The sequence below is a fragment of the Astyanax mexicanus genome, chromosome 21 (assembly GCF_023375975.1).
Source record: "Astyanax mexicanus isolate ESR-SI-001 chromosome 21, AstMex3_surface, whole genome shotgun sequence".
In the NCBI taxonomy this organism is placed as follows: Eukaryota; Metazoa; Chordata; class Actinopteri; order Characiformes; family Acestrorhamphidae; genus Astyanax; species Astyanax mexicanus.
Genome location: NC_064428.1, coordinates 6,574,891 through 6,587,640, shown reverse-complemented (window position 1 = coordinate 6,587,640; position 12,750 = coordinate 6,574,891). Strand labels below are relative to the sequence as shown.

Below are 12,750 nucleotides of genomic sequence, written 5' to 3'. Positions count from 1 at the left end.
CAAAATATGAACAATTATTTGCTCCAATTTTCCATGTTGTTCCAATGTTCCAATTTTCCATTTCTCTATTCCATACATATATGATGTTGTGCACAGTGGACACAAAAACATGGACTTTTAGCTTTTTTTTCCAAAGTTTTACCCAACATCACGGTTCTAAAACCCTTGGACTTGTAATTTATATATTTTCAGCACATGATACTTGCTAAAAATATATACAGATGAAGCATCACATATGAATTCAATTCAAATCCAACCAATTCTTACAACTGTAAAATAATAATTGCTGTAATTATATTTATACATTTTTTTTAGATTTCATTTTTTCATATATATTTAATTTTTTTTTCCAATGCAAATAAAGCTGATGTGTATATGCAGCACTAGCCACTAAACTGTTATCATTGCAAGCACGTTCCTATTGACATCTTAGATAATAACCTAGCAACTCCTTAGCAACCTCCTAGCATTACATTCGCAACAGTCCAGCAACACCTTAGCTATCTATATGTTACCACAGTGGGTGCATATTAAGACATTAGCAGCCACCTCGCAACACCACAGCAACCATCTAGCAATATTTTGGCAACACCAAAGCAACCACCTTGGATACCATATGAACAACCTAGCAACTTTACAGCATCCTAGTAACCACTAGTAGCCACATAGCAACAACGTAGTATACTGATAGTGACCACCTAGAAAAAACAGACCACCTAGCAAGACCATAGCAGACACCTAGCAACACCACAGCAACCACTTTGCAACACCACAGCAACCACCTAGCAAGACCACAGCAACCACCTAGCAACACTGAAGCAACCACTTAGCAACTCCATATCAAGAATTTAGAGCATCAATAGTGACCACCTGGCAACACCCTTCTATACTCCTCCAAACCACTTTGCAAAACCACAGCAACCACCTTGGACACCATAGCAACCACCTAGCAAGACCATAGGAACCACTTAGCAATACAAAGGCAACCACTTAGAAACTCCATATCAAGCATTTAGACCATCAATAGTGACCACCTGGCAAAATCCTTCTATACTCCTCCAAACCACTTTGCAACGCCACAGCAACCACCTAGAGCACCATAGCAATATGTGGGGTTTAGTTTAGCTGTGCAGCCATTCTGATTAAATTTCTAACGTTGTGTCTATTCACTGCACTGAACATGCAGAATCTGTGTTGCTACATAAATTCCTATTTTAGCTTTTTAACACTAAACTGACTTTAGACTTGATAATAAAACACAGTGGATCAACACCAGCAGATATCAGACATGTCTCTCCTCCAAACCATCACTGATTATCAGTAAATTTTACATTTCATTTGTAAATCAAGGGAGCAGAGTCTGGAGGAAGAGTGGAGAGACACACAGTTCAAACTGCTCGAGGTCTAGTGTGAAGTTTCCACCAATCAGTGATGGTTTGGAGAGACATGTCTGTCATCTGCTGGTGTTGATCCACTGTGTTTTATTATCAAGTCTAAAGTCAGTGCAGTTTTGTTTTCCCACAAAATCTTACAGCACTTCATGCTTCCCTCTGCTACTGACAACTTTTATGGAGATGTGGATTTCATTGTCCAGCAGGACTTTGCACACTGCCCACACTACCAAAAATACCAGTTGGTCTTATATAATGCTCTAATTGTCTGAGACACTGATTTTTGGGGTTTCATTGGCTGTAAGCGTCATAATCATGCATATTAAAATAAATAAACACTTAAAATAGATCACTCTGTGTTTAATACATCTATATACTGTAATATATAATATATTTACATTCTAAACTGAATTAGTGAAATAAAGAAACTTTTCAATAATATTCTCATCTTTTAAAATGCACCTGTTGAAGAAGAATCTAAAGAATAAATCTACAAGAAACTCATTGAGAAAAACACCTAAAAAGTGAAAAAATCTCCTTCCCCAACCAATATTATTTACCTTTAGTGCTTCAAACATATTTATATGATGTTTCAAACCAAATAATATCAGTAAATAAAGACTCAAAAGTGTCCACAGAGACAAAAAGTGTGAAACAACCTGTTTTAATCAAACTAAAGCTAGGTATGGTGTGCGCACTACTTTATATAGTCTTTAATTTACTTGCACATTTTTACTAAGTAGTTATTTTGCACTAAACATTTTTAATAATTTATTTAGACTAAAAAGTTTACATTTTTGTAGTCCGCCTGATGCTGTTTCTCCTTGTATTTTATCAAAGTAATAATTAATAAACCATGTAATGAACTATATATAAAAAAGATAAAAGATATCTAAGGTGTGAATATATATTTAAAGTCTATATGTTCAAAAATAAGTAAAAAAAAAGAGGTGCTTGGTAAAATTTTGACCAAAACATGATCAGTTCCATTTTAAATGATTATATTTTTGAGCAGCCATGTGGCTTCTGGAGTAAAAGAGATCAGGGCATGTGTCTGTCTGATATAATTACTGTGTTATAAGAGTTCAAAGGGTTAATATAGTCTTCAACATTACATTTACAACGTAAAAAAAAAATCATAAAAAGATTGAAAACACATTGAATGAATCAGTCTGGCAGGGGGCGCTATTGATTTCTCCAGAGAGAAAAGTCCTTAAAGGTCCAACGCCGACACGCCCCCAGAGGCCTACAGGAAACAGATCACATCTTAAGGGCGTGACCACCAGCTCCACCCCTCCACACACTGCAGCCCCTGCACTCCATCCAGCACATGCTAAGTGACTCCCTGTAGAGGCTTGTTCAGCTGTCTCGCTAGCAGATGATGGTTGCCATGTCTGTGGGATAATAGGATACGCCTCATTGCACAAGCTTATTGGATCTTCCTGAGAGCTATAAGTGGTGATACAGAAATTGAATGCAGCCCCCCCTCCCCTCCCTCTTCCTCCCCCTTTCCCTCCGTCTTTCCGTCTTTTCTTCCTTTGCATGTTATTACATCAGGTTAAGGAAGGATGAGATAGGCAAACAACTCTTGTCTTCTTTCAGGCATAGCTTCTGCTGCTGCTGCTGCTCCTGCTGCTGATGATGCTTCGAGACAACGCCACCACCGCCACCACTTCCTAAAGATAGCTCCACGTTCCAGAGCAAATTACGGTAAACGCTTGCGTTTCACAGATCATCTGGAATGGAGAATGGATCGCACTCAGTGCTCAATAATTCAGAGAAGTCTGGGGTTTTAATTGAACTGCTCAATCACACTCGTGGAAAAGCAGCAGAGTGAAGCCAATTAATGCGGAATGACGAACGCAAGACGAGGCTGCATTGTGAGCAGTGTTGGGCACGTTACTTTGAAAAAGGAATTAGTTATAGTTACTAGTTTGCTTCTACAAAAAAGTAACTGAGTTACTAACTGAGTTATTCCACTATAAAAGTAACTAGTTACCAGTAAATGTAACTATTGCGCTACTTTTGTGTTACTCACCCCCGTATATAACAAAGCTGCCAAAAGTCTCCAGCCAATCAGACGTGGCAACAGGATTTGACCAATTATATGTATAATGCCGCTTGCTCTGCATTCTCACTGGTTGAAAAAAAAATGCAATGAAATAATAAAAATATAATGAAATATACTATAAATATCCTTGCTTAAAATTATTACTTAATAAACTCCAAATTAGATTAAAAATATATTTTTATATATTTTATTTTATTGTTTTTGCTTGTTTTTATTGCATTATCAGCTCAGAGCTAGATAACAGATGGCCAGTCTCGATAGAGCTGGAATGAATTTTGGAACATCGGCATTCTGACACGGTTAGTCTCTAGATCTGTTTCACATTCCCAATACCCTAAATTATATAATAATACATATCAAATAAACCATTATATTTATTCCACAGAACATCGCATATACTAATAAGAATACATATATCAGTAATAAATCACTTTACCTAAGGCCAGTGACCTGAACCATCCATCTAGCAGAAGAATTATTATATGAGTATAATACTGAGTCGCGTGCGCGGCTCAGCTGCGCACCGCATGGCAGTATGCTCCGTTCGTTTGTTTGTTTTCTTTTTTTTTTCTTTGCCACTAAATGAAGTTTGATCGCCGTTTTCACTCGCTCCATGATAACCTACGGTTACTATCCGTTCAGATGAGGAAGTAATTTTAACAATGACGCCTTCAAATATGTGGACTATTGGCCTGTGTGCATCCTGGATTTTGCAGCTACTGCTAATACTAACACACCTGAGTGGCAGTATGAGCAGGTGTGGGGAGCTGACACAAACAATCCGCACTTATAGTCGAGAGACTTTGCTGGAGGTACGAGAGCGGACTATCTACAACTCTCCCCCCGATACCCTGATGCTGGACACCATCCCTCAGGAGTTGGTCAGAACTAAACGAAGAACAAAGCGCGGAAAGAGAGGGGGAATTAAAAACCGGTTACGGCGGAGATTTAACCGCCCACCACTCCCCTCAATTATTCTCACAAATCTGCGCTCTCTGAGCAACAAAGTCGACATCATAAGGACATACAGCAGGTACTGTAATGAATTTCGTGAGGCTTCATTATTATGTTTCACTGAAAGCTGGTTACAACCAGCAATGCCTGACTCGCTTTATGAACTTTCCAGGTTTATGCTCGTACGGGCAGACAGAAATATAGACTCTGGGAAAACGCGGGGTGGAGGCATCTGCGTGTACATAAATGAACTCTGGTGCAGACAACATTCTGTGAAATATCAGATATGTGACCCCAACGTGGAAATATTGGGAATGACTTTAAGACCTTTCTATTTACCAAGAGAGTTTGGATGTATTTTGCTTTTTGTGATATATGCCCCTCCCAATGGGAAAGCTGCTAAAGCAGCAAACATCATTTCAAGCCAAAATCTTCCTCCATGTTGGCGATCCTGAAACCCGAGCCTGTAGAGCGCAGTAGAGACCAGAGGAGGGAGAAAGACTGTGGAGAGACAGCCTACTCATTTAAATAACCCCGCCCCTGAGGGCTGCCTTGAGGTCACAGGCTGCAAAGCGGAGCGGGGCAGAGCTGACTGTCTGTTATTGGTCCCGCCCATAACCAGCCCTTTTACAATAACCACACCTTTTTTGAATAGAGCTGAGTAACGTTTTAAAAACAAATTCTGTGGGGATATAAATATTTAACAATATAATCAGAGGTTACACTAGCTGCTGCATTAAAATAAAGGAGGTAGAATTACAGTATATTAGAAAAAACGTGATTGAAAGTTGTTCTGTTTTGCCATTGAAACCTATGGGGATGGGTGCGGTTACACAGCTTTCTGAAACCGAACAGCAGGGGGCGCCCGACCTGTGGTGGCTTCACTTTTGAGAGACGATGCTCTGTCCAGCTATACACAGTCTATGGGCTAAACAAACGGCTCGTTACTGCTCATTACAGCCCAGTTTCCCAAAAGCGTCTTAGCATTATCTTCTGTGTTATATTCTGTGTTCCAGTGTGCATATCTGTGCAGTGTAAAGCTGCTTAAACACAGAACACTGAAAAATCTGCTGCTGTGCTTTTAAACACAGTGTTTTCAATGGGACGTGCAGCACAGATGTGAGCAGTTAACGCTGCACATACCGCCGCCATCAGTGTGTAAACAGCATGGAAGAAGCAGAAGAGACAGCATTTGTTCATAGCAGTAAAATCATAGCAGTATATTGATGCCACTTATTCTAATATGTTGGCCTTCCTCTTAGGCAATACTACTGCTTTAAAAAAAAAAAAAAAATCTTAACCCTCTTAACAGGCTGCCATTTTTGTAAATCGTCTACCTGATATTACACACCTATATCTTAAGGATTTATATTTAAGCATTACATATAAAGGTTTCATGTTGAAAGAAACGTTACGAAAATCACTGGTGTTACGTCCTATTGACTATCATCAACAATCAGAACACTTTATTGATGATTTGAAAATCTGATCAATGTTTAAATTACATATTAAAACACTGACCTTTATTTAATTTTCTGGAATGAATGAATGAATGAATGAAATCGATTTGAAATATATACACAGCAAAAAGGCAAGTGTTAAATTAACTCCCACAGAGTTGATTTTAACTCTTTTTCAGGGTTTATATTCTGTAGCTCCACAATCTTTGGAGTTAAATCAACACTTTCAAAATAGTTAAACATTTAACACCTTGCCAGAGTTCCTTTTTAACTCACATTTGTATTTCTTTAACTTCCTAAATTGTTACACTAACACTGGAAAGAGTAAAAAAATATATAAATGAGAAGAAGATTAGTCAATTCATACGACTTTTTATTATTTAATTATTATTCAGGACAGGTTAGCGTGTAATTTTCCGTTGTATTTCTTAGTGCATTGCCAACACTTTATCACAATTTACTGTACAGAGGATGGTAACTTGCTCTTGTAACCTACAATATATTGGCTAGACAAACAACCATTAAACAAAATATAACACAATACCCAATGGAAGGAGCCCTGGTGGGCAAGATTTCACACTGATGGTAAGTTAGGATCTGGGGGACACACCCATTATGCAAATAACGTGTTTAACTGGGCGGAGTTTAATTAAGTCTCTGTGGAGTTGGCCAGTATTTATTGGGTTTAGTGGGATTAACACTGAAATATTCAACTCTGCCAAATAACTCCAACACTGGTCTACAACAGCAGTCGAAAGCATCCATAAAAAATAAATATATTTCAATATTTTAATATATTTCAATTGGCAACACTACTGCTTTCAACGTAAATATAAAAAAAATCTTAACTCTCTTAACAGGCTGGCATTTTTATAAATTGTCTACCTGATATTGCACACCTATATCTTATATATATATATATTTATATATATTTATATTCAAGCATTACATATAAATGTTTCATGTTGGAAGAAATTATGAAAATCACTGTTTTTACATCCTATTGACTGTCATTAATGATAGAACACTTTTTAATCAATGTTTAAATGTAAAAAATACTGATCTTTATTTCATTTTCTGGAATGAATGAAAGAATGTAATTGATTTTTTTTAGAACATATCCACCTGAATTCCCACTCTAAATGAATAATGACCTACATACACATTAAACTATGAAATCAGTAAAACTATTATGATATTATGAAAGATGATAATCATGAAATAATCTCAATAGTCCAAAGTTCTCAAAGACTCATCCCGTTTTTATTCTATTATAATCATTACACTTGGAAAGCCAGCATTGTTCTGATTCTATCATAGATTAAAGCCCAGTTTCCATTCAGAGCAGCTTCTCCTCCAGAGCGGCTTTCTGTGAGACACCTGACCCTATTTTCCCCTCAGCATGCTTCCTTCATCCATACTCTGACCTTCTGCGTGAATGAACCCGTCTCAGCTGGGCAACTCTTTTCTTAACCTGTGAATGGCCGGCCCATGCCCGAGGACCGGATCAATACGCCGCGCTTCCCCAGCTCTACAGGTCATTCTTCCTCAGTACGAATGTGTAATGTTTTTTTCTGGTTAAATCTGGCAGCAGAAGGACACGTGTGAGATCAGGTGTGAGAGTGTTCCAGGAATCGGCCGGGACGTACCGTTTACCACCACCGCGATGTCCCGGAAATCGATCTCGCCTCGGGCCTCCACTCGCGCCTCGCAGCGGTACACCCCCTCATCCTCTTTGGCCACTTTCAGGATCTGGAGGTTGTTGTTGGGAAGGACCTGGAGCCTGTCTTCAGGAAGGAAAAAGAGAAAGAGGGAGCAGGAAAGAGTGAGATAAAGAAGGACAAAACATCAGGAATGGTTGTATTTTTTCTTGTTTATGACAGTTCATAGACAGGCGTGTTGCGATGCTCATGACTCATGGCTATTTTCACACCTTGTGCCAATGCTGTTAAAATACTGTAGCATCAGATTTTAGATTTTAAACAATGCAAAACTTTAATTCAAATGGGGATAACAATTAGGGAAAAATGAGAAAATAATAAACAAAACAAGACTTAACTTAACAAAATCTAACAAAGAAAAGAAAATAATATAAATCACTAACCTAACTCCCTGACTAAACAAACCAAGATAAACCAAATAATTAAAAAAGAAACTCTGGTAACACTTTCTATGAATTCCATCTCTATAAGACTCTATAAACATATTCATAACACGTTATAATGGATTCATAAGGCATTATAAACATGCCAATACATATTTATAAATCTCTATAATTCATCACAGCCATGTTTATTATGCATCATGAACTGTGATTATAATGCATTAATAGCTGTGTTTATAACATGTTATACGTCAATACCAAGAAACTCAGTCCCTGCTTGTAGACTTGTATCATGACTAAAAAAGCTTCCAACTTATAAACACACCCTCAATAATCCTATAAATATATTTTAACCATTCATGAATTATACTTGTTTTGAATATAATATTAGTTATAGTCAATTATAATGTATTATAACAGGTCTTTGTGCTCTAAGTAAAGTGACTTACTTTTTCATTGCAGGACTGGATAATTAATGATAGATATATACTATTTTAATATGTATATCATAAGCATAGCTTATAATTTATTATAATCACAAGTCATAATGCTTAATAAACATTGATATAGTGGGTTCTGCATTTTTATATATTTTTATAGCCATGTTTATAATGCCTTATAAATGCATTATAATATGTTATAAATGTAGTTATAGAGTCTAATAGAGATGACATTCATAGAAAGTTACTTTTGGTAACACTTTCTATGATTGTTATCTCTATAAGACTCTATAACCACATTCATAACATATTATAATGCAATCATAAGGCATTATAAACAAGCTTTTGGCTTAGAGTGAATAACAGAAGGAGGTCAGAGGTTTTCTCAGAAGAAAACCTTAAACCGCTTCTTAAAAATTACTTACAATTACTTTTCTGCTCACACTATCCAACATTTATCACTGGCAACCCATCATGTGGATATAGTATTGCACACACACAAGCACATGCTCTTGAGCAAACAGGCCTCACACACTCTTAGCAACCTTTCACCTGGAGATATGTGAGATATAGCATGGAGTGTGTACTGTATGCCACGTGCTAAACTACAGCTACAGCTATGCAGTAACACCTGGGTCCATATATTGGAAATGTCCATCACCGACCCAGAAGCTTCAGTCAAAATCCCTGTACTGTACATTTTCTCCTTATACTGTAACCATTACAACTCTCCTCCATGTTTGTTATTGTCTGTATCTCTGCCCGTGTTTTGTCTGGCACTCTCGTTGGCTGCTGCTGATTGTTTCTCTGCTACGTGTCGTCTAGGAGCTCACACTTCTCAAACATGTTAGTAAATATGAGAGTATCTACACAAATAGCTCACAGACTGAGAAGATCATGTTGATAAAGCCATTAAATCACATTTCAGGTCTTTCAGGATTCTTTAATGTCCTGTTCCCCTGTCCTTCTCCATGTTCTGAGAGCTCAACCTTTTTCCCAGTGCCTTTTTTAATGCCATGATGATATTGTTCAAACCTGATTGTTTCCAGACAACCGTGTTCGTGACCTTCAGCTCCCATCCTCCTTAGGCATCTACCTTTAACCCTTTGAATTTTTTTTTATAGTTTTTGTTTTCAGTTCCTCTTTCAGGTCTTATAACACAGTAATGATCTTTTACCAAACAACTGGCTGCTTTTCTTCTGTGTAAATTCCACTCCCATGTGACTTAAAGGGAATATATGATAATGATATGACTGCTGTGGTGGCAAATTTATAAGAATAGCACTAATGAAGTAAATGTATGATTAGAATAGCACTACTAAGGTATTTGTATGATTAGATTAGCACTACTGAGGTAAAATTGTGACTAAAACTGCACTGATGAGGTTAATGTACGATTAGAATAGCACTACTGTGGTAAAATAGTGACTAAAATTGCGTTGCTGAGGCAAATGTATGATTAGAATAGCACTACTTAGGTAAATGTATCGTTAGAATAGCACTACTGAGGTAAAATTGTGATTAAAATTGCGCTGCTGAAGTAAATGTATGATTAGAATAGTCCTACTAAGGTAAAATTGTGATTGAAATTGCACTGCTGAGGTAAATGTAGGATTAGAATAGCACTACTAAGGTAAATGCATAATTAGAATAGCACTACTGAGGAAAACTGTGACTAAAATTGCATTGCTGAGGTAAATGTATAATTAGAATAGCACCCCTGTTTAAGTAAAATTGTTACTAAAATTGCACTGCTGAGGTAAATGTATGATTAGAATAGCACTACTGAGATTAATTTATGATTAGAATAGCACTTCTGAGATAAATGTATGATTAGAATAGCACTACTGAGGTAAAATTGTGGCTAAAATTAAACTGCTTAGGTAAATGTGTGATTGGAATGGCATACTGATGTAAAATTGTGACTAAAATTGCATTGCTAAGGTAAATGTATGATTAGAATAGCACTACTGAGGTAAAACTTTGACAAAAATTTTGCTGCTGAGGTAAATGTATGATTAAAATAGCACTACTGAGGTAAAATTGTGGCTAAAATTGCATTGCTGAGGTAAATGTATAATTAGAATAGCACTACTGAGGTAAAATTGTGACTAAAATTGCACTGCTGAGGTAAATGTATGATTAGAATAGCAGTACTGAGGTAAATGTATGACTAAAATTCACTGTTTAGGTGAATGTGTAACTAGAACAGCAATGCTGAAGTAAATTTATGACTAGAATAACATTGCTGAAGTAAATTTATGATTACAAAATAACGTAAAATAACTGCTTTGTGCTTTGTTGGTTTGTTTGCTGGGATATTGAAATGTTGAGTGTTCAATAAATAGTTATATATTATGGTAGTTTTGAAAAGCAAGATGATTTTGTTTATAAAGGTGAAAAGGGTGGTATGTTGAATAAAAAGTGTGAAAAACTGTGTTTGTTATTTGGTTTTCGGCCTTCTGGCAAATATTTCCTTTTGTTTGGTTCAGTTAGAATGAAGAGAATCTTTTTCTAGTCTTTTATAGAGAGCCTTTCAAGACCTTAGCCAATGGTTAAAGTCCGTTAATACCGGCTGAAGGTAGATGATAGCACTGAGATGCTGTCAGGCCTGAGGCAGAGCTGTACCGGTGTTTTGTATAGAAAGTTAAGGTGTTGAGAGCGTGAACTTCTGCACATTAACTGTGAATAACAGTCTCAGAGTATTACCAGTCCCTGAACTCCCTCAAATTCAGCCGTTAAACTGAGAATGACACTTATCCTCTATATGTGAAGAAGTGAAGGGTCTGTTATAGAAAAGCCTGACACTGACTGAGATCACCTTTACCTTAATCTCGCAGGGTGACGACTAGACGCTTCCACTCCATGAGGTGGTCTAGTTTAGTGGAAACTATTCTGAATATGAAGAGTTCACTCCAGGTCCACTTCACAGATTTGTGCTGTTTTAGGAAGTATTGTTTACAACATGCAACCTGCTTATGTAACTACTTATAGTACAATCGAAAGTGGAACAATAGAAGTGGCTTTTAACACTGTGATAGAGAAGCTAAATGCATAGTAGGGATGCTAGATGCTAACAGTGAGGTAGCGATGCTAATGATGATGTTGGTAATGCTAGCTCTCACACAGGAAGGATGAGGGGATGCCTGTAAATGCAGTTATTAAAATGAAGTTTAATATAATTAAATAATTAAAACGGAAAACACACAACAGAAACTTAATTCGAGGTAAAGATTAAGATTAAAAGATTAATATTGCCCTGCTGAGGTAAATGTATGATTACAATAACACTACTGAGGTAAAATTATGACTAATATTGCCCTGCTGAGGTAAATGTATGATTAGAAAAACACTACTGTTGTAAAACTTTGAGCAAAACTTTACTGCTGAGATAAATGTGGCTAAAATTAACTGTTTAGATAAATGAACGATTAGAGCAGCAGTGCTGAAGTAAATTTATGATTAGGATAACATTTCTAAAGTAAATCTATGATTAGAAAAGAACTGCTATTATAAAAGAAGTATAGTGCTTCGTTGGTTTGTTTGCTAGGATTTTAAAATGTTTAGTGTTCAATAAAAATGTTTAAATAGTAGTTTTGTATTATTTTAGTTTGAAAGCAAGACAATTTTATTTATTCAAAGGTTACAAAAAAAAGGTGACATGATGAATGAAAAGTGTGAAAAACAGTGTTTGTTATTTGGTTTTCGGCCTTCGGCCAAATATTTCCTTTTGTTTGGTTTCGGCCCATAGAACTAAACTGAATGGTGAGTAAATCTTAGTTAGAATGGGGGAAGAAACACAAGATAGACACAGGCTAAGGTGTGACACTAGCATTGTGTTAGCTGCAGGGACATTTAAGGTGACACAGCTTCTATTTTGTACCAAAACAGCTGAGTTTAATCAACACATTCATACTGCTGTTCTATCTTCATACTGCCTCACTTTATAATCACTATAATGATTTAATCAAAGACACAAAACCCAAGACTTACTAATTCTTAAAATGTGTAATTAATGGATTTATATAGCTTGTGTTTCAGGATTGAGATGAGAATCGTGGAGAACTGCTCTTCTGTTTTATTGTTGTATGGCTATGTATCTCTTTGTTTGGTAATAACCAAGCTAATAGAGCTAATTTACAGAAGTCTTACAGCAGTCTTTAAGGTTAGTCCAGGTGATGTGTTACGGTGGGGTCTGTATAGGTAACCATGCATGGGGATTAGAACATTTTGTCCACAGGTTCCATGTTGGCCCAACAACCAGGGTCACTGATGGGGCAAAAAAGAGGTTAAAACTGTAGACACTGAGGAGTATAGTGCTCAGAACTTG

General features: G+C 36.7%; 1 protein-coding gene across 2 annotated transcripts in view; it reads right to left on the bottom strand.

The window, feature by feature from the left end:
* Positions 1 to 12,750, bottom strand: part of LOC103027145 (neural cell adhesion molecule 2) — a 564,336-nt gene that overhangs the window by 133,174 nt on the left and 418,412 nt on the right. For both annotated transcript variants that reach the window (XM_022674973.2, XM_022674975.2), the window contains exon 5: positions 7,526 to 7,663. In XM_022674973.2, coding sequence (XP_022530694.2) covers positions 7,526 to 7,663 — 138 coding nt within the window. The remainder of the gene's footprint in view (positions 1 to 7,525; positions 7,664 to 12,750) is intronic.